General features: G+C 40.4%; 1 protein-coding gene across 3 annotated transcripts; it reads right to left on the reverse strand.

The window, feature by feature from the left end:
* Positions 1-112: 112 nt before the first annotated feature.
* Positions 113-21,774, reverse strand: ppp2r3b (protein phosphatase 2, regulatory subunit B'', beta). 3 transcript variants are annotated; one of them, XM_062432081.1, is made up of 15 exons: positions 21,600-21,774; positions 21,200-21,296; positions 20,457-20,852; positions 9,960-10,145; positions 9,474-9,577; positions 8,727-8,829; positions 6,567-6,641; positions 6,364-6,450; positions 5,667-5,823; positions 4,977-5,025; positions 4,739-4,828; positions 4,462-4,637; positions 3,040-3,158; positions 2,844-2,950; positions 113-1,205 (listed from the first exon to the last, which is right to left on the reverse strand). In XM_062432081.1, the coding sequence occupies exons 3-15, from the start codon at positions 20,808-20,810 to the stop codon at positions 1,067-1,069; spliced, it is 1,746 nt and encodes a 581-aa protein (XP_062288065.1). In that variant the 5' UTR covers positions 20,811-20,852; positions 21,200-21,296; positions 21,600-21,774; the 3' UTR covers positions 113-1,066. The 3 variants fall into 3 exon arrangements, with proteins under 3 accessions (XP_062288065.1, XP_062288067.1, XP_062288066.1); XM_062432083.1 differs by lacking the exon at positions 21,200-21,296; XM_062432082.1 differs by lacking the exon at positions 21,600-21,774 and having other exon boundaries at positions 21,200-21,578.
* Between the last annotated feature and the right edge of the window lie 1,464 nt (positions 21,775-23,238).

A 23,238-nucleotide genomic window follows, 5' to 3' on the forward strand; every position in this document is an offset into this window, starting at 1 on the left:
GTTATAAATCACCAACAAAGCTGTCTGGAAATGTCATTGTGGTATTGTGGTATTCAGCAGACAGACATTTTCATTAGATGGATTCAACTGAAGCGCACACACTCAATTTCATTAACTAAGGCTTTATTATTCATTTCAAGAGAAGCAAAACATTTTAAAATTGGTTCCTTTTGTTCTGTCAAAGTACATTCAAATTAAGCACTTTATAACATAGAAAAAAGAATCTGTCTAAAACACTTGCCCAAATCATTTACAACACAGCAAGCACAAATATTTACAGTTATTTATAAATTCATATCTAATAATTTATAACCCCATCTCACACATACAGTAAGTCCATGTCATAATGAATACGCACCTGTACAGCAACTGTGTGTGTGTGTGTGTCTGTGTGTACAGCAGGTTCAACAGTGGTTTGTTTGGCATTTACAGTAACTTCTCATTAAAACGAACCATATGACTGGATTTACGTTCTTATAAAGTAGCTTCAGTTATGATCACTGGAATGTAAAATTAGCCAATGACTGCAAATGATAATTAGTTGCAAACCGGACAAACATGGTTTCAGGGAGCTGCTGTGATTCAGCTTGAGTGAATCTGATTATTACTTAACACTGATGTTTACACAAAACAACACTCGCTCCAAACATAATTGCATGCAAAACACACCTTTTCCTGTGTTAACATGTGGGGATGGAGCAAAAATCTGAACGTGCTGCTTGTGACGCATGAAGTCCGCTGTGGGGTCTTCTGAAGCGTGACAGGTGAAAATATTAAAGTGCGAAGAAGAATGACCTGCTCCAAATACGTCTTAATGACATTCCCTGTTATTCATGTTTGGAAGCGTGTCGGCACATCTGATCCCTCCACTGTCTTCTGGTTTTGTGTTCAGTCTCTGTTTGGTAAAGTTGTGTGTCCTGTTCCGCCGGTTAGGACCTGGGGCCTGAACCTGCGAATCTCCGGCTTGGTGCAATTCTGAGCTCTGTTTCTGAAAGCGCACGGTGCTCAGCAGGCTTGTGATGAAAAAAAAAAAAAAAAAAAAAAGGAAACGCTTCGATATCGAGCATCATTCATAGTCATCTTCGTATTCGTATTCGTCCAGGTCCAGGTTGCAGTGTGGACTGGGGATCTCAAAGAAGTGTCTCTTTGTCAGACCCAGCTCACTGGAGATGTGCTGCCCTAGAGGGCTCAAAGGATTATCATACCTAAACACACACATAAGGAGACAAAGATCAGTCATTCAAAAACAGAGCTAGATTTGATGTGTTGACAACAAAACAGATAAAAGACTGATAACATCATTCAAACAGAGTGCTTCCTACTTAGCGATAACAACGTTAAAGCAATAGTTCAACATTAAGGAAACATGCTTATTTGCTCCAATTCCCAAAATGTGGAACTATGTGTTTACACAGACAGGGAATTCTCAACAAACCAGTGTGGCTGGAAAAGACAGAGGAGCACCACATGGAGGCATGAACAGAGATGGTGCAAGAGTAAAGCTTTTCTTATTTTAGAAGAGGAAGGATAAAAAACAGAAGCCGTCGAGTTCAAAAACAGACTCCAAGCCTCTTCAACACAGTCACATACACATGATACTGTGCCGGCCAACAAAACAATCTGTCTATCTGCTGTCAACAGTGTGCTCGGATTGGTGGGGTGTGGGTGGAAGCTAGGAGTGGGTTTAGGACTAGACTCGCCCAGAGAGGAGGAGGAAGAGGAGGAGGAGTAGAACACTTAGTCCCTGCTGGTACCCTGAGTGTCTTACCTGATCTTGTTAGCAGCCTGTCTTTAGAAGTCGGTGGTGTTCCTATAACGCCACACAACATACCTGTCAACAACCTCATCTATCACTGGCTCGCTATCAGAGGAGCTCCGCTGCTAGAAATATTCCTCAGTCTTCAGCCTGCCTGTTATCTACATTGTCCAGTAACATAAAGAAATCAACTTGCTTTTATCTGATATTAAAACTGCTTAAAAATAGTTTAACACTTTGTTATTGATGAGTACATAAGCTTTGCACTAAACACTAAACTTATTTAAATTATCACCTGCGCTGTTCCTTCCATCGTGTCAAAATGTTCACTGCAAAATGCTATGAAATGTCTGCAAGTATATATTAAATCTTCTGTTTGCATATTTTTATTATATTACAAAATTGTCCCTAAAGCACTGACAATGAGGAATATTTATACTTACATTTTAAACAATGATCCGGGCCCATATTTATAAAACTTCTACGAATTGCACTTAAAAATGTGCTCAAGAGCAAATTAGGAAAACAAAAAAAGTTTTATGCTGAAGACATAATAATTAAGCAAATTCTGACTCTTACACTCAAAGGTAGGAGTAATGTGGCAAGTGATGACATGATTAATTACATGTATGCTCAGAAACAATGATTTAACACAGCTGCCATATTGTTAATTCTTCAAATAAATAAATAAATAAATAATAATCTGTATTTATGTGATATCCTTTTTTAAAATCTCCAGTAGCAATTAACATGCTACTTAATAATAATTTAATTAATTTAAATTACATGTATATATTATAATATTCTGTAAAGGTTAATAATACATTCTAAATAAATGAATTCCAAAATTACTATAATAAACCATATTGTATAAAATCACTCTAAAACATCATTGTTGTCTGTTTCTGTACTGTACTCAGCGAGGTTGATTTTAAAAACATTTTTAAGTCATAAGAAAATTGTGGCAGGAACAATGAAAGACACTGAAGTCCAAATTTTTTTTTACCTTTGATCAATTTGATAAATGTGGGTCCAGGATCTTAACTGCAGCCAAATCTGACAGATCAATGAAAAAAGTCAGACTTACACATCATTGCAGTGATCGTTGGCAGCCTCTTCAGCCACTAAGATGTCGTACTCCTCAGCAGCATATTTCTCCCAGTCTGACACTTCCTGGCCATCCTGCTCCAGCTCCTTTAAAACATGACAAGTTACATGATCAACCCATCAGCCTGTGACAGGAAAACAAGTCATAATGACGTCCTATCAGAGTTTACCCTTACCCTTATAACAGAGAACGGGTCCCTCTGCTCATGGTCCAGGTACTTCTCAATGTTGAAGAAAGTGTCGAAGAAGATGTGGGACAACTTGCACCTCTTAAGGTCCCGCAGAGTGATCTTACCTAGAAGAGATAAAACAACTTTAAATTCTGGGACTTATTCAATGACAGGAGATTTATGGCATTATAGGGTATTATTCAGCTATTTCAGTGGTCTCGTTACAAGGTTTTCAGCCTGACTTTTTCATCCAATTTAATTTATCCAACTGGCCTGAAATTAAGTTGAGTCAGTAGATGTTGGCTTGTCTGCCCCACTTATCTCAGTATGTCAGGGGTTAGAGATGTGGTCTCTAGTCTCTAGCCTGTGGTCTAGGTGCCACAATATGTTCAACTATCTGAACTGAGGGTCTAAGGATGGAAAATGTTGAATTGCTGTAAAGATTGCACATTTTATATTTGTGATACTGGACTATACAAATAAAATTGACTTTACAACTAGGATTAACTATTGGTAATACATTATTATCAATGAATCCCCCCATTTTTGTTTAAAACTAATTTAAAATGTCAAATCATGTGCTTATTTCAAGTTGACAGAACACAATGAAATGTCTTCAAATAGTTTTTTGTCTGAAGTTCAAAACCACATATTTTAAAGATTTGAAACACATTTGAAGCACATTCTCAGATTTGAGAGGCTGTTATCAGCAAATGCTTGACATAAATTCCTGACATAAAACAAGTAATGACTGATCAAAATAGATCCACTTATCAATGAACTGCCTGACTATTTGAGAACTGTGTCAAATCTGCACAAACTGAAGCCTTTAAGTCTTCTATCAGATCGGAGTCTGCCTCCTCACTCATATGGAGTTAAAGATATGTGATTTTTCTAATGATAAGGCATCCTTGTCATCACATGTAAATCTCCATCTACAGCAAGTCTTTAACCACAGTGAAAAATATGCTCAGTTTTAACCAACTTTTAAATCTGTTAAAGTGATGAAAGCTGTGCTGTCCAACATCGGCCTGAAATACCCAGTGAAGTGAAGTTGTTAAATCTAATATTACACAGCTTCACTTAAACACCGCCTCACCAGGTCGACTACGGGGCACATTCTTGCTGTAGCTATCAATACTAAACATGCATTCCCTCACCAGGCACTAGTGTCTTCTAAATGGCACAGTGGTAAAGCGACGTGCTGGAGAGAATTTGTTGACAGTGTGGACGACACTAACAGCTGGCAACAGGCAGTGCAGACCAGTCAGTCAGTCTGTCATCTGTAACTGGTCTCAACTAATGATCACTGGCCTGGCTTAAAAATGTGGATGTGCGTCTTCTGCCATCAGTGTGGAAAAAGTGGAACCTGTCCAACTTGGTGCGTGAACTTCTGAGTGTGTGCGTGAACGTAAAAAGGGGACTGACCTTCGACCTCAGGCTTGACGAGGTCGAGCATTTGGCAGAGGCAGTCCTCAAAGGGAAGGGGCTCGATAGCCATGGTCTCCAGCTTCTGACACTGCTCCTCATAGAAGTACTCCAGCTCGTACATGCTGAGCACGCCGTCCCCATCCAGGTCCATACAGCGGAACCAGTACTCTAAACTGCATACAGATAAAGGCGGAGAGCAGAGGGCAGAGGTGCACGTGAGAAAAGAAATAAATACTGAGAAGAAACAGGTGATGCAATCAGTGTTTCTAAATACCTTGTGTCAGTCTTCTTGTCCTCCTCAGAGATGAGGAACCAAACAAAATCAGCGTAACTCAGCCGCCCCTCTTTATACACCCGCCTGTCCCTGATGAATGAAATACACAATCGTTGCTAAAACCAGCAATGAAACAAAGACGTAAGATGTGTCTTTTCTTAAAAAAAGAAGAAGAAAGAAATAATTGTTTGCTAGTTATGACGAGTATGCTTTGACCTCAGTGACACTCTTCACTCACCTTGTTACTGTTCCTGAGAATATTCTCTCAATCATCTTCTGGGAGACGGCTGGAAAATATGAAACAAGAGATTACATACAATCCAGTCTTAGACAACAGTTTTCTCAGTTAATGTACAACTTTTTCAACACATGTAAACCATTCTCACAGACTGTAAATCCAGTCTAGCTAGTGAAGCTCTTTTTTTTTTTTATCTTGACAATGCCATAAATCCTCTGGTCATCATTTTGACCATAGTGGTAGAAATTGTTCCAGACATGGCGTCATTCCACCAGAGTATATATGCTGCTCTCTTATTGATCTTGTGTCTCATTTCCCCTGCTTAACTCGCAGACCATCAACCAGGAACATGTGGTGTGGAGTGTGTGGGAAGGAAGCGTCAAAGACAAGTCTTTTTCCTGAGTATGTGTTTGTGTGTGAGCGGTAAACCTGGAACAAATAACTTCTGCAGAGACTTCTCATTGTTACATGTATGGTAGTTTCAGCTTGCTGACTGTAGTTTGCCAACAAGTGCTAGGAAGGTGACAGGTACTTGTACAAGGTATCAGAACTCATCTTGCGTGATATGCATATAACTTGGCACCATGCATGCTGAAATGACTACAAATCAACAACTTAAAATTTCACCACTTTCACTTCTTTTGAGGAGAGTGCTCTTCAAAAGAAGTGATGAAAAGTGTTTTGGGGCACCTTGGTCATTGTGTCGCACCAGGTCCTTCTGGTCTATGTAGAGGTCATGGTCAGTGTCGAGCTCCCAGAATTTGCAGTAGATAACATAGAAATGTTCATAAGAGAAGAACTCTGTCAGCTGGTTCACGTCTTCTTCCTGCTCCAGCAACGCCACGTTCTGGCAAAGCAGGAAAAGGTTACAGTCAAAACTCTGAGTGTGAAATTATTTGTTATTAATTATAGGTAAAATTACAACCTACTGCTGTACTCATACTGCTGTAAACACACTGTTTTCCAGTGCACTAAGGAATCGTACCAATATTATATAGGTATAATAATACATTCAAATACAGTGGTTTTGAGAATTTGACTAAACTTGTAAACAACCTGCTTGTACTTCTTGCCACATCAGACTTTGTTGTAGTACTGTTGCCATGTTCCTTAACATCAGCATTTACTTGCTGTGTATAATATTTTCATAACAAACAAAAGCTAAAACTATGAAAATAAAATGCTTGTTAATGTAAACTGGATTTTCCTTTAATAAACCTTAAATCAGTAACACAACTTAATTTATGAGAGACTATAGAGAGAAAGTTAAAGGACATTTTTAGATGTTTTAAGAACCTGCAGACACCCTGAGTAAAATAGTTAAAATGCATTTCAGAACAAAGGAGGGGGGGGGATTGAAAGAATTTGAAGATTTAGAGTCACATACCTGATGAAAATTACTTTTCCTGAGTTCAGAACATGTTATCTTTCCAGTCCATGACCGGTTCACATTGTAAAATATCCTCTGAATCACCTGAAAACAGTTAGACAATGTTAGCCTTTACAGCTAAAGTGCAGTGCCATTTTAATATTTCACTACCTTCAATTGTTCAGTAGTAATATGCTGTCATTTGTTTGATTGCACTATACCGTGGTGATGTATCTTGAGTGAAAGTCCGGTGCCTCCTTTAGAAAGGCCAGCCCTGCATGAGAGTTCACCACATCCTGAAAACATAAATCAATGTTAGCAATAGTTGGGCTCAGACTACAGAAGATTTAGGACAATTTATCCCAGTGTCAACTGTCCTGAAAATCTGGCATGTGACCTTGGTTGGTACCGGTGTGCTCACATTATCTGGTAATGTGAGGAGTGTACAGATACAAACTTAAACCCCCAGAAGTGCTAGCAGATTCACTTAAGATGCCCTGATAATTTCAAACATGTTTGATATTCTGGATTTAAAATCTGGATGATAATGTCACTTTTTTTCAGAGAGGGGCCACGATAGCCAGAGAGAGAGAGCTGTCCGTGTTGTCCATCAACATTTAGCCTTTGAGGCTAACGTTAGCCATACTCCAGCTGACAGATATTAAACCTGACAGTTTAACTCTCACCTCCAGCTCTCACTGCAGAACAGACCTGTGTTGACCGCATATCCCCAACCATTTTGTTCATCCAGACTCGTTTAGCCTTCTTTTGTTTTTACTCTGCAAAGCATTTTGTTTACATCTGCTTCCCCATGAGATCACACGAGGTGGTGCATTGCTCCCTCTGGCATGATACTCTTAATAATATCCTGTAGTGTATGATGCGCCATTATTTTCAAATCTTGTAGTGTGTGCATGTTTGTGATTAGAGAGAAAAACATCTGTGAAGTTTCTCCTCGTGTGTGATGAAACCAGATTTCAAAACCGGTTAGGATTATAAAACTCCTGCAGCCTGAGTCCGGCTTCACTTAGTTTCTACTGCACATCTTCCTCATTTCCAAACCAAACCCTGCAACACTTACTGACACAAATGTGAAAGAACAACTCTATCACATGCTGTGCCTACTACAGTAACAAATACATATGTTCAGTTAGAGTTTATGCTGTTAGTTTCAGAGAAAAGTTAAATGGAAAACCACATCTGTCTTTCTTTTGCTACACAGAACACATTTGGAGTAGGCATATAAAGGCATGCTTATTCAAATGTCAGAGTCTATCTACATCACTCTGTTTTGCCATATGCTTTATAAATTGGCTAAGTGAAGAAAAAGCTCCAGGCCTTGTTAGGAGAGGTCATCAAATTTAAATGTTTCTTAGAAGTAAGGAAACACCAGGTCAACCCGTTTTGGGATGAGTTTAAGCGCCTTGGATTTGACAGCCAAGTGGTGGAAAGGCCAGAGAAAAGATGTGTGCTGGTGACTGCTCTTAACCTTCTTTCCCTCCTTGTGCCATAAAGTCACAGGGGGTGCACTGCATTTCAAACGAACTGTAGTTATATTCCTGCCATGAAACTCGCCCGTATCTTTTCTTTATTCTACCCCCTTCCCTTCTGCTAGGGGAAAGAAGTGTTGACATAAATGCGAAGGCGGCAATGAAATTAAAAGGCCTTATTTCAGGGCAGCCGTCGTGCCTCTTTGACTCTTACTGTGAGAAATTAAATCATAGAGAAACACATAAATCACGGGGCGCAGGAAACAGGCGGGGACAGTCAAATCTACTCCACTGCAATCCGCCTTTCATTCATCAAAACAGTCAAAAGCCATTCGCTGAGCGGAACCATACAAATTAAACAGCGGGTGCCACAAGGCATCTCTGCTGTTATGCTAACGGGTGTTCAGATCAGGCCAGCCGCTCCTGCCAGCATGAAAATGAATCAGGTGTAGGGTGGGGCAGGTGTGGTGCACCGACAGCTTGTCAAGGGGATTTAGAATACAAACAACAAGCACAATGGGACTACATAATAAGACCAACCAAAAAGTTAATTATAATATTCTTAGGCAGTAATTTGAATATCTCCATGCATTTTTTCTTATATAATTTTGGTGCTAAATATGTGTCTTACATGAGACACATTTCCCTTGGTTATTTTCTGCTGAGCTTAAGTCCCGCACCGGTGAAATCTCCCTTCAATAAACTCTCATCCACTATATTACTGACTTACAGTAACGTCCCTGAATTAGTCTTCTACCACTTGAAAAAACACTGCCACAACGGGGGCAGTCCAAAAATTAAGTCCAGTTCGCACAACCCAAGCCAACGCAATTTTTTGCCATCCCCAGGTGCCAAGTCCAGCCCTCTCCCTGGGTGAGCTGCAACCAGTACCTGCAGGAATGGAATAAAGTCGTCTTGTTCCAGGTAATTACAGCCAGGCTTGGCCAAGAGGTGCACAAATTTAGAAGCGTCATCGTGACAGGTCTGCAGAGTTCTGGGGAAAGGAAAGAGAGAACAGATGGTTGCAAGGTTACTCCCCTCTTTCGCTCTCATGTCCGTTCTACCTTTTTCATGATTCGTGTTTGAAATTGTTCCCCCTCAAAAGTGAAAGTGCAAGTATAATGCATTCTGAAATTAGGATTCTGAATTGCTGCTGGGTAATTATAAGCGTGGAGTGTTATGGTAGTGACAGAGAAAATAATGCGAGCGTCTGTTGTGGCCTCTCATCTAAGAATGGCTCAGTCATGAGTTCAAGTCAAAGGCCAGGTCTGTCCGGTTCTCTGGAGGCTCATACATTAATACAAGAGCATGCCTATAGCATACAACCAGCCACACTCATTTTTACAAAAGCCCAATGGTATTCCTTTCAATTTAACACAGAAAGACACTGAATGGATGTTTTCATTCAAATACTGTATATTCAAATACAGCCATATTTCCCTTGCGGCTGTTTGTGATGCCTTTGTGATCAACAATTTCTGTTTAGAAATCTTAAGAAAAATGTCATGATAACAGACAGCTGCTTGCAGTGTCTGTGATCACCAGAGAGTGGTCATTATTGTGAGAATGGGGATTGTATAGGCTGTTTGAGTGAGTGCACTAGTGGCCAGCTGAAATTAAGAGAAGCCATTGTCTCACTTTCTCCACATAGCCACGAATTTGTGAACAGACACGAAGCCCGTCCTGTCGCCTCCAGCCAAGCAGAACAATGGCACTTTCCAGTAGAGAGGGCACTCACAGGCCTGAGGAGACAAAGAGGCAGGAGAAACAGAGCAATGTTTAATGCAGATGTAAAGAAGAGGAGAAAGAAATTAGAAAGATATTTAAACTTCCTAGATATACATGAAACCTTAAATCTAGAAAAAAACAGCACAATGAAACATAATACTGTTGAAAAGCAATGTTGCATCACTTAAAGACTTCCCTGAGGAAACCTAACTGTCATCTCTTTTTGTACCTTGGGTTCCCCTCAAGCCTAAACTCACATTCCTCAGGGAGACGGAGATTATATTTTCCGTGGGGTTTAAAATCAGCAAACATTCTTAAAGTCGGGATCTAAATAGTGCTAATGAAAATAATGTGTTGGGTGGCAGCTTAACCTTCATGCTAAAATCACATTCTCACCTTGGCAACCTGCCCCATGTCCTCAATGGTGGCCCTTTCATTTGGGAATTGGGAAAATATTTTCTCAATTTTGGAAATGAGGCTGTCGATGTTGAGGTTGGCTTGGGGCCGGCCCTGTGGGAAGTAGAACTTTGGAATGCTTTCACTTAACGCTGTGGTGACGGGCTCCTCGGTCCTCACCTGCGCCTGAGACAAACACAGAAATAAACTGTTAGCCAACGACGCTAGCGGACGCTAACACCTCTCGGCTCAAACATTCCAGCATATGCTCGAGCTCGCCTTTGCAAACTCGACATTGCTAGCGCTCATGTAACCGAACCGCCCAGCAGCCTGTAGGCCTATCAGGGAAGGGCTGTGATTACTCATTTATCTAATAGATACTCCTGTGATAGACTTTCCCCTCTCATTGATCGTCCCACTTTAACAGATTTCAATTACGATGTGTAAACTGACTAATATGTGTAGACTGGACGAGACAACGATTTCAGGCTGTTGCAGAAAACCTAATTGGCCGAGCAGTGTTTGTAAGGGTAATTTTTTATTCATCAAATTATGTCTACAAAAGTCAGGAATTTAAGAAATAAAGGAAAAGATAATGCTGGACAGGGCTGAAGACATTCAGAAATAATATATTTAAATATAATCTACTGACACATGTACTACTCTGTTTTTATATTATAAACATACATAAATAAATGTATAAATAAACAGGAATGACCCACTTCAATTAAGTTATCTCTTGTTTTGGTATCTAAATGGGAAATGAGCAAGTCATCAGTCATTACTGGTAGACAATCATCACATCTGTGGTATTGCAATAATGTTTAAAAACATAATTTGACCTTTAACAGAATAATCAGTGACATAACTCTTTTATCAAAAATAGCATCTGTAAACAACATGTGATCACCACCATCAAAACAAAAATTGAGTAACTCATGTTTTCCAAAGCTATTAAAAGTATGTTTTGTTTGTCACAGATCACTCTTTATAATATGATCCATGTTAAAATATTCAGAAATTACATGCTCAACAAATACTGACTGGTTATTTAAAAGGTACAACATTTAACACATCCCTCTTAATGACTGCATTTATGTGGAGAGGGACAGTACCGCTTTGGAAGCGTAACATGAATAAATTGGCCTTTTCACAAAAGACATTTTGACTTGACACAGCAGGAAAAGCACATGACACCAATAACATTAACAATAGCTCTGCTCCGTTTAATTGTCCCAGTGAGCCATCTGTGAGCCAGCGCACACAATAAGAAGGCCATGGAACTGACACCTCTGACTGGAATAGGGCATTATTAATGCTATTAATTACTCCTGCTATTCCTGCTATGTCGTGTCAAAAGGTCTTTTAGTCAAACAAGTCCTATCATTAGTCTACTGGTGTTTTATTCAGTGTGGAGCAGCCCTGATAAATGACTGGAAGATTGCAGTGTTGTGATGCAAGAGTGTGTGTGTGCCTCAGAGAAACAGAGCGGTCAAAATGAGCAGAGGCACCTTGGCTTGGTTTTAAACAGCATATCTGATTACAGAAAAACACTAGTTGTCAATGACAGCCCTGAAGATAGAAACAGGCTGGGCATGTGCTCAACGTGTGCCTCTAAAGAATGAGCTGCAGACAAGAGGTACAGCGGGGGTTTGGATTATGGGATATGAGGCTTTATCTCCACACTCTGTATCTGTCCATCTCGACTGTAACTCCAATGAATGTCACCCTAAAGAGACACACTAACCAGTAACATAGATGGCACAGCTTGGACACTATTTCCACCTCGTACCTAAAATGAGAGCTCTGAGTCTGGGGGCTTTGTTGCATGTGCTACTAACTCTCATTCATGACAGTGGAAAACAGCGTCTGCTTTCAATTCTAACAATGACATGACATCATGTAACATGGTGTCCCGGTCTTAATGCTGTGATAAATCTGAACCACATCAGTGGAGCACAGCTGACAGACTCATTGGTAAAATGAAATCAGGATCCAAACGGGTTGTTATGTTGCACAAATTATCCAGTTACTATTAACAGTGTGAGCAGCTTTAGTCTCAATCGTCATCTCATACCCAAAGACTATTTACGTGACTCAAGAATTTGCCAACTGGATCATTCTCCCTGGTCTTTAATAATCACACGAGCACACTGGCACAAATCCTCTGCTAAACGATATAAATACCATCTCTGTGTTTGTTTTGATCTCACACAATCGACCCATTGTTCGCACCTCTGCTTAGATTTGACAGAGCTTACATGTAGCAATTTAACATGTAACAATACAATCTAAAACTGATTGCAGTGAACATTAAGGAGGATAAATCCAACCAAGTCGATTTTCTACATGTATGTGTGTTATCACAGATTGTTTGAAAATGTCTTTCTCTGTCGGTGGAGTCCTGTTTAGTTTAAGCTGATAAATGATAAATGCTGCTAATCCTCTGCTCTTCTCTGTCCTGTGTGTAGTGGTGTCAGTGATGGCTATAAAAGGACATAAACATCTTCTGTTGCCCTGCCCAGCACTGTCCCCTATCGCTCGCTTCAAGCTAACCACTAGCAGAGCTCTTGAGCACAACTGCTAAGCCCCGTGACATTTTACACATTCCCAGTGATGTGGTCTGAAAGAGGACGGTGAAGTGGCTGAGCACAACATACCGCACAAGACCAAATTTCATCCAATAACTGGAGCTCACGACTCATAGCTCTCTGTACCTTGACCCCCCACCCCAAAAAAACTACAGATCGGTTCTGAATGTGTAGATAAAGTGACGTAACTGCTAATCTGTCCTGTGTGTTGAGGATAAAGGTGTAAATGACCACAACAATACTCACAACTGGTAACATAGAGGAATTACTGTAGTTAAACAGCGGCCTGTAATACCACAGATCAGAACTACAATGCAATGTGAATACCAAGACATGAAGCCCACAGATGCCAGTCCACAATAATAGACCTGCCCACTGACTGACAGGCCAGTAAAGCCTGAATGGTAGACGGCACACTCATACAAACACCTGCCTGTCCTTGTTGGAAGGCTCTGAGCCTCTTCTTGAATCGAGAGGGCAGAACAAAGTCACAGCCACGTGCCAGCAGAGCCAACTCCTTCCTCAGGTCAGGGTCCTGACGCAGAGACAGTTCCCTCATCCTCATCCTTGCTGCGCCAGACACGGCGTGGGGGGGAGAGGGGGGGACACAAACACAATACTCAATCCAGTGTTATCCTTTTTGACTGTATAAATCGCTCGGTTTCGGTCCGGTGCGGTCAGCAGAAGGTAGTTGCGGTGGTAGAAGTTGTCTCTGTGTGTATGTGTGTGTCCATGTGATTGTCCTCTGTCAGAGTGAGAGCCTCTTAATGCAAGAGAGCAGCTGCTACTGTGACTCTCTCTCCCATTCCAGATCTGGTCGCACAATCTCAACTCTGCCTGCTGCTCAGTCCCGGTCTCTACATAACACACACACACACACACACACACACACACACTGGACAGGGTCAGGGAGCGCTTGCCTCAAAGCTGCTGGAGAGATAAGGAGTGACAGGGTGTATGTGTGTGGGACTCAGTTAGTGCATGTGTGGGATGGGAGGGGTGTGTGCAATGGATCTGCCCTTTCCAGTTTGCATTCCTCAGCGCTCATGGAAGGTTATGTAAAGAGACGGACCTGTTGTTGCAGCTTGCAGCGACCACAGAAGCCAACTGAAGGATGCACCTCAAAGCCACGATGACACCGTGCTCATGTTACCTGGCTTCCCCTCTATAAACCCCCCAAATTACCAAATGATTCAGAGAAATGCTGCTGCGCTTTGAGCCCTGCAAACTCGATACCCCTCTTATGGACAGAGAACCCAAACGCTACTGGGAAATTCAAAATAAAGCCCCCTTAAGTGATGGAAGTAAACTAGAGCTGTCAAAGTTAACGGAATAATAACAAATGAACACAAATTCTTTTTTGATGCCTCTAACGCATGTTCAGTCAATGAACAGTGAGTTAAGAAAAAGGTATTTTGAATGACAAGTTAAGTTTCAAAGCCCTTGTCAGACGAGTCTGTCGACAAGTTATTTGGAGTTTCTGTTGATGTGAATTGAGTTACCTTCAGAGTCATAAATACCACTTGCTAGTGAAGCACACAGCTAATTTGCAGGCGGCCTCGTTAGACCAAAACGTTCCTGTTTGCAGGTAAATGTGCTTGATAGTGTGCGAGGGAAACACTGGTCAAACCTGGACGCAGCAAACTTTCAACAGTTACATGTGTGTCTACAGCTTACAGGTCAATTAACACTGTGGAGGACGAGGGCCTGCATAATATACTTTGGATTGTATCCAGCAACTTTACTTATGAACTGCCATTGAGAGCCACTGCCATACAGATGATACACAACCTGTATGATGAACAAAGAGCCAAAGTCATTTTCTTTCTTATACTACCGTTCCACTGTTTCCTGCTCCCTTTATTTATTGTTTGGTTTATTTTGTATTATCCTGTTTTATCACATAGCACGAGGACGTGTTTCTGTGAACCTTTATTTTTCCAATGTGAGAAAATGAGGGATTCAGGCAGTGATCTTTAATCAGTACTGAAGTAATGGATCAGTTAGTGAGCCGATGTGCCCATCTGTTGCCTGTTAAGCTTGAGTTTGCCATAAATTATGATTTGAGCATATTTTTAAACAGCTAATTGCTGAACTGGTTAGACTTTTTGTGTTGTTAATTTATTTCTAACCATAAATTGACACATTTGCATAAATCAAGCATATCTTGTCCACTCCCATATTGATAAGAGTATTAATACTTGACAAATGTCGCTTTTCTGTAAAGTTTGAACAAGTCATGTGATTAATCACAATTAAACATTTTAATCGATTGACAGCCTGAAAAATCCACCTGGGAGTATAATTAATGAGAACAGCAAGCGGACAAAATTTCAAGGCATGGCAAAATAAAGAAATAAACTGAGGTATAGCTACTTAGTTTTCCTGAGTGCAGGTCATGTCATCAGATGATAAAGACGCAACCATAAAACATACATATATTCAACTATTCCTCTTCCTATCTTATGGTGGTCTTTGTTTTGCCTTCCCTTTGCAAGCTTGGGCTGCCAGCCATTCCATGTCTTATTATAGTTGATGTGCGACAGCAGGGGAGGGGGGACATGTCAAATTCAAAGAAAGATGACCGAACTACTCTGAGCCTATTAAAAGCACCAACAAGCACTGTTTCGGCAATCCAAGAAACTAGATCTGGAGAAACAAGGGTGTGTGTTTAGTCCTCAAACAAACATCCGCTTCCGGTTGCTGTTGTCTCGGCGTGACAGCAATTACATCAATTCTCCATAAATTTGCTGATCTGACAGCTTTGGGGTTGCCTTCACTGCACTGACTATACACAGGGAAAGCCCAGCATCTGTTTTTAATGTTAATTAAAGAGACATAGTATAGAGATGTCCACATTTTTAGACTATGTAAATAAATCAATATTTTGTTGGGGTTATTGTACACAGAAGGTGAAAGCACACCCATATTATTTTTAGATGACAGTTTTCCACTGTTTTCTACTCAAACCCAGTTCCTGTTATCCTCCACACAGGACACTGCACATGCTTGATAAGCTGTTTGTATGATGGCTTTTCCCACTGGCTCGTCTTTTGTTCACACTAATCAATTCAATCCAAAAATAGAAAGGAAAGCACCAAAGCCGTAAAAACAAACCTGGTAGATCACATGAAACTGTCAACTCACATGTGAAGCTGTTCAACTGGATTTTTTGGGTAAAGAAAATCTGAAGTGTGCTCCATAATAAGAGGCAGCAGGGACAGTGATGTGTTGGTTTTTTTTGGACGTCAGTGGACACAGAAACACACACTACGCAGGTCAGATTCCTACAGAATTCATATCCCCATTGAAAAAACAGGACGGAGAGGCTCCCTGCAACCATTATGGCTGTCCAAACGAGGCAGACGGGCTGTCCAAATAACATCACCTTCAGAGGTAACTATCGGTCACACAGGCTGCCGTAGTACTACATCTACACTCCAATGGGTCACTGTGACAAACCAGGCCAAAACTGCAATATGTCATCATATAATCTGTACATTTCTAAATCTGATTTCTACAGAAACATGTCTCGTCATGTTCACTTCGTTACATAACAGATTATGAAACACACCGCCTGGAGTTAGCGACTATTGGCAGATCTAGATGTTTGAATTCCCTGCAGTCGGATATCTATTTGCATATTGTTGAGTTTGTACTTTACTTGAGCTTGAATCAACACGACGTTTAACACTGAACACTGTCACTTTCAAATTGTAATATTCAAGACAATTTGCTGGGCAAACGGGAGCCACAGTGGGGAAAAACACAGTACAGAAGGATGGGGGTAAACCTGATCAAAACTGCGAGGTCTTCCCAATCTGTCAATACGAAGCACACATGGTGTTTCACAAACACACAAAAACCGAGAGCCACGACTGAGAGCCACGACCGGTTCGCCACGTGGGTCCAGAAGTGGCCCCGCTGAGAAATCCAGAAAACTCCAGCTCAATCCACCACAATCTGCGTCTGAGACGGGGATTTGAGATACACATGAACGGGGGCCAAAAATAGGCCTGATTGACTGACAACATGGAGGGCTAGGGGAAGGCCGACAAGCAGAACATGATGTGAGTAGATCAGCTGTCTTGCATACGAGTTATAATTCGACCGCAGAGAGAACGATTATCATGAAGGCTTTGGGAAAAAGTCTTTGTAGCCTCCGTGGCACCAGAATTGGAGCAAAGGGTCAATACACTAAAGAAAGAAGCTGCAGATAAGGACTTACAGTACGCCTGGCCGCCCACGCTTACATAACAATATGCCAGTAACTACTATGTAAATATCTAAAGCTTATAATTTTAGCAGTTATTTGCTAAAGACAACAGCGTCTGATAAGCTTTGAACATTTTCCACATTTTAATAATCAAGATTGCAAAGATGATACTGAGTGAGCGACATAATTTGACTCTTATGGTGACTTCATGGTGCTCTTGGTGAACAAGTTATAAAATGATATTTATAACACAGTGAGCGTCCAGATTATGTGGAAATGTGATCCCATACATGAACAGGCTTGAAGACAATGGATACTAAACCTTTATTGAATTCAGTTGTAGGTTTATAATGGAGTGATGCGGCACAAAACAGGTGAAAAAACAACAATAATGAAATGAAAATCTGAAATATTAGACCAACTTTCCCATCTTGTTTCAGCACTACTTGAATTTTGCTCAGAACTGATATACTTTGAACCTGCAGGAGCATTTTTAGATCCAGCCTTAGAGGTCCAGTATTTTTTTGTGCTATCTTTTCAAATAATTGGTGAAACATCAAAACACATAAATCCTAAATCAACTGAAACCCTTGTCTGCATCGTACACTTAACACTAACAAGTGACCGAGACTAAAAGAAAAGCACGGCCGGGACGCAGTTTAACACCAGGTTCTCTCTGACATGCCAGGCAACTGATGACGTGACCCTAAACCCCCGCCTCAAATAGCTTCAATGTTGCTGAGCCCAACCAGGCACGTTATAAAAAGACATCTTGAGAAATAACGCAGTAGCGGGGAGCAGTTATTTTAACACTTATTTCTATTGCTCTATATTACTAAAAATATTGTGTTCATGTGTGACAGCAGATCCAAACCTTAATAGGGAACTAGTATGTAATGTGCGTAGTGTAAATAAAACATCCGCGACTACTTATTCCGACAATGAGCAGCATCTAATAGAAGTAGTTTCAGAGTAAATTACACAGAAGATGAATGTGCTGCCACACCTCATCTCTCTGGCAGAGTTCGGGGTATTTAATGCCAACACAAGGGAACCAAGGGTATCTATATCAGTGTCTGATGTCAAAGTCAGACCAGCTGTTCCAGGCTGCATCAGTGTCACATAAATCGAATTTTTAAGTAATCCTTTGAAGAATGCATCTGTATACAGGAATTTATTTTGTTGTCTCAAAATAAAAGTATCACTTTATATAACCTCACAATCCCTTTAATATTGAGTGACACGGTGGGGCCACATGCCCTGACTACAGAATATGGAAACTGTCCACCAGTTGCTTTGTATCAATCTGGGGTGAGACGGGTGGCAACTACAGGAACAATGTTCACGAGAAAGAGAGAGTCACAGTTCAGAAAACCAAAATGTTCACATCCATCTGACGAACCTCTTATTAGATCATAAGGTCTCAGGTTAAACACAAATACAGGAAGAGAGAAAGCTCTTAGCAACGATTCAAAGCTGACTGATCACTCCTGTGAGAAAAACTGAATCTGTAACTTTTAGAGGAAACCATCACGCTGCCGCAGTGCTGCTGCTCTACATCCTCTCCTTCCTGTGGTCAAGCTGTTTAATCTTCGATGTATTGTTTCTCATCAGGTCACAAAAAGAAGCTCAGTTAGTTTGATTGTGTTTGTATCTTGACCTTCACCTGAAATATTCTGTAAATCACAAACTGTGATGTTAGTTAACCTAATCGGTTAAAGTTACAGTTAAAGCAGCTGATTAAGTAAGTTACAGCATGTCAACTGGTATTCTTTATTTTTGGACTCTCGGTAGCGGTAATAGTGTTTTAAAATGTATTCCTAATCTGGTTTATATTGACAAAAACACACATGCGTTGTTCTGAGTTTAACATTAGCTCTAGTTCTCTCTAAAGCACTGCTGTTTCAGTCTGACAGAGAACAGATGTCACAACAGTGACCGCTAGAACGCCTCCTCATGCACGTCTACTGCATGTCAGCAATGTGTAGACGGTGGACTTTCTAAGAGCACGTGCCCACAGCTGTCTGGCTGTCTCACTGTCACTACACTTGCTAACGTCTACAATCAACCACGAGCTCAGGCCTTCACATTGCACCTCTCTTGAGTCCTTGAACATACAAACATATGAAACATTTTAAGTCTTAATTGTTTTGTACAGCTTGATTGCAACTATAATTGAAGCAAACCGAAGCAGAGACCTTGTTTACCTCTGGAGACCTAAGTCAAAGCATGACAAGATCTGCAACACACATGCTGAAAGGCGTTACAAAAGTGCCAGGGACAGACACTCCCACCTCTCATACCACACTAATGCATGGGTGAGGCCTGAACATTTGGAAAGTATTTGACTAATAATCACAACATATGCCTACAGACACGGAGGCTCCACTACGATAGTGCAGGATGGAAAGACCTTTAAGGCCTTTGATGTTGTAGGTTGCTCAGCAGCCTCTTGTGGCCAGACTGGGAAGATAAAGATCCCAACGGATACAACAGCTCCAAGAGAGAGAAACTAGTAATCAGCCAGGATATATTAAATTAATTGATTAAAATCTGTATGTGTACGATTTGAACATTTTCCAACTTTGGGGACGCTTCAGCAGATGGCAATAATGGGGCAGCAATGATGTTGCAGATGTTGCTTCCAACATGAAAGATGCTCTCATGGAAATTCAACAAAGCTGTGGTTTGAGGTAAAAAAAAAAATCAACCATAAAATCAGTAACTAGTAAGTAAGAATACTTAGCATCGGCATAATCTGAAGCAGTGTTTCATTTGAGGCCCTTTTCACCACATAAAATGTTGACTTGTCATGTAGGAAAAGCCGAAGTGTTACTAATTACAATAAAAGTTGCTCTGTTACATTCATGTGCCCCAGTGAGCTACGACAGTGACACCATGCACAATACCAGGACCCTGAAACTGAAGCAGCTAAATGGAAGTCAACCAGCATTCATCTTATTCATGATTTTTCTGCTATAATGTCTAAAAATGTCTTCCATTTTCATCAAAACACACAATGTTTAGTGTAACATTGTGTGTTTGTAAGTAAGGTTTTAGATTGTGTGGTTAACAGTGAAATGTTTTGAGCAATTCAACCTCTAAACAAACCCATAATGTTAAGACACTGATTTCTGACAGTCTAATTGAAATTAACAAGCAAATTAACATGCTTGTTGTTCAGGTGGTTTTTAACAAAGCTTTCCAAATATGACATTAATTGCAGGCTACTGTACTGCATTGCATCAGACCGGACAGGTATACTCCATAAACTGGTAGTCAGATATAATACAATCATTTAAATCCACATGGTGGATACAACAATCTGAATTATATTCAATGCACACAGCAAAATGATACATTCCTATCCCTCATCTGCAACTTACATTTCACTTTTAATACCTGCTGTCAAACAGACAGGGCTTACTGAACAGTATGATTTAACGACACACCCTTCAGTCACAGCTACTTTCTCCTACCTGCTTCCAGGAAAACTCCTGAAACTTCAGGACACATCTTGTTTTGATGTTAGATTAAAGCCCTGTGGCATTACATCTTAAGAACCTGTAAATCTTGTTTAAACCACTTTCATAACAGTTTGGGAAGGAGGTTCAAGAATGATGGGCTGCATGAAAAACCATTTAAATGTTGTTCAATGCTTCAAACTTACTCTTTCAATTCATGATTTACCTTTTTAGCGCTGACAGATCTCCGTAGTATTCTGCCATTGGGTCCTGTCACTCTGGTACCACTGCTACTACCAGAGGGCAGGGTACTGGTGGAAGGGGGGCTGGAGGGCGTACTGAAGGGAGCAGGTTTCTTCTCTGCCATGTTCCTTTGGGATGCCACGTTGTTATTCTCATTGAAGGTCAAAGACCTTTTCTCCTTGGCGTCCCCACTGCTCAAATCAATGTGTTGTCCACTTTTGATTAGGTCAAGATAATCTTTCAGTAGTGACTGGGTTGCAGGGTCACTTAACCAGTTTAGAAAGAGCTCGTCCACCTTCATTTTAAGAACTGGCTGGAGGACTTGTGGCGATGGCATTTTGATGTGTTTTTTTCCTTCCTGCTTCTGTGGCAAAAGCACCTGTGTTGAAATAAGAACAACGTTAATGTCCCAACACACCACTGTGGTTTTGTATTTGCAGCACAACATTGATGAATAACAACAACAGGACCAAGGTGCTATAAATGCAGACACTGTTTAATAAGCCACAGTTTGTGCCTCTCATGTATCAGCATACATTCAGGTCACAGAGGTGGCCATGGGGTTCTCTTCAAAATAATGATGTTGTGTTGATGTAATGTTTGAAAATATCAGAAGGTCCTTTTAAAAACACTTACTGCTTTTTCTGAAGGCCCCAAAAACTTCTCTAACAAATGATGTTTTTAAACATCACTGATTGATTATTTTGAAAAGGAACCTGTCCTTACCTCTGTGGCCTCGATGTGTGCTGATACATGGGAGGCACAAACTGGGGCTTCTGTTTGATACACAATTGACAGCTACAGTAGGCTGGTGTCAGCCGACCTTGGTTGGAGTACACACAAACAGAGTTACTAACGTTATTGAATTTTAGCGCGAACCGTCAAAGCCTGAAGCCCCCAGGCACAAACACACACTGACCCCCGGTAACGTTAGCTATTTTTAGCTCCACTGTAGGAGATGCATTCGCTTAACTCCACTATCTACTTAAGGCCACCTAAAGATGCTCGACCACCTAGAAAGAGTAGCCCGTGTGGAAATAGTTAAAGTTGATGATAATAGCTAAAAACTAGGAAGAGCAAAGCAACAGCAGCAAGCTAACATTAGCTGTCCAGCTAAGGTACCAACCTTGGAGTGAGTGGACGTTGATGCCAGACGCGTTATTACGGCTCTACATGATTTCTTTCTTTATGAGGCAATTGAACGCATGACTATTTACATGTGAGTAATGAAAGTAACGAAATGCTCTATCTCCGGTGGTCGTTTTCGGTGAGCAAAAGCAGACAAGCGCAACTTTCCAAGATCGCGTTCCCCTGGTAACCACAGGTGTTAACGCGAGATCTTCCGTAGTGTGAGAGTTCATACACCCCGGTTGCTGTGAGCCTCTCTTCCCCCAGGAGAAAGTCTGGTCCCCAGCCACTTCACAGGTCTGTGCTACACGATTACTTCATGATTTCCTTATTCATCCATTCAGTCATTATTCTTCTCATTATACGCCCCGCTTTGAGAAAAAGTACTTTTTACTTAAGTGCAAATAGCTATACTTTGATATTAAAACAGCAAACTTGTGAGTATTTTTTTTAACTTCTTGCTACATATTCAAGTAACTTCTCAAAATACCTAAGAACAATGTATAATATAATATATATTATTGTTAAATAGCTGTTTAAAAAAAAGAAAGTCAACTACATTTATTTAACAGCAATGCTACCCTATACATTATATATTATTTAAAATATATTAAACTACCCAAGAATATAAGGTAGGTAAATCAGCTCTCACACTATCCACATGTTAAAGCTCCAGTAAAATAATATACAAAGCAATGCAACAGTATGACAGGGTCTATTATTAGCATTATGAGAACTTTTACTTTTATACTTTAAATAGGCTACATTTAGCTGATAATACTCATGTACTTGTAATTGAGAAAAAATAGAATACAATGATGGATTTTACTGAAGAATAAAATATAGATAATACTGATAATGCGGCAGAATAGACCCTGTAAATGTTGTATAATCTAATTGATGCTTTAACACACATGAAATATTTTAATGTTTCAGCTTCTTCTGTTGGACAGTTTAAACTCATCATACGTTTTGTATGGATATTTTTGAACTAGCAACTAGCTTCCAAAAAAAAATGTAGAGTAAAATGTAAAATATTACCATTTGAAATGTGGTAAAAGGAAAAACCCAAGTACCTGAACATTGTATTTAACAATACTTGCATTAAGGTGCTTACAGTAGTCACATTCCACCTCTGTTTGTAAGTCCACTTTGCATAAACGCTGCCCAGAAGCCGCTGATATAAACTAAAATAAACTGTTGATTTTTGCAGGCTTAGACACACAAGCCTACTTACATGGTTTAATGCAGGTATATTCATATGTTGTGTTTTTCACTTTTGTAAATGCCATCCACATGGCCATCCTTTCTTAATTTATGATTGGTTTGTTGTAGGCAATGTTAAATCCAAATTTGAGTCATCACTTCAGCACTCATTTCCAGTCAGACAGTCCTGTGTGTTCAATTTAGTCTCTTGTGAACTGGATCCTGACTCTCTTTGCATGAATAACAATGACACATCTGTGCCTGATTCCTCTCTCTTTTTTTTGTGCTTCTTATCATTTCTTCTCAAAGCAACTGGGCTGCGCACCTGGTGTGTATCGAGCTGGACATCCTTATTGATTACTGTAGGGAGGAGTGGTCCCAGACATCGTGGCTCCCTCGTTGCATCCTTAGCATAGAAAGCAAGGAACATA

The sequence above is a fragment of the Scomber scombrus genome, chromosome 13 (genome assembly GCF_963691925.1).
Source record: "Scomber scombrus chromosome 13, fScoSco1.1, whole genome shotgun sequence".
Taxonomy (NCBI): domain Eukaryota; kingdom Metazoa; phylum Chordata; class Actinopteri; order Scombriformes; family Scombridae; genus Scomber; species Scomber scombrus.

Bases quoted from the DNA above. Each gene is read 5' to 3' on its own strand.
- ppp2r3b (XM_062432083.1), bottom strand. From the start codon at position 20,810: ATGCCATCGCCACAAGTCCTCCAGCCAGTTCTTAAAATGAAGGTGGAC. The intron at 5,026-5,666 runs GTGCCCCAAAAC...CATATTTTCCAG, and splicing joins GGTGCGACACAATGACCAAG to CCGTCTCCCAGAAGATGATT. The intron at 1,206-2,843 runs GTAAGTCTGACT...GTGTGTGTTTAG, and splicing joins AACGATCACTGCAATGATGT to GTATGATAATCCTTTGAGCC.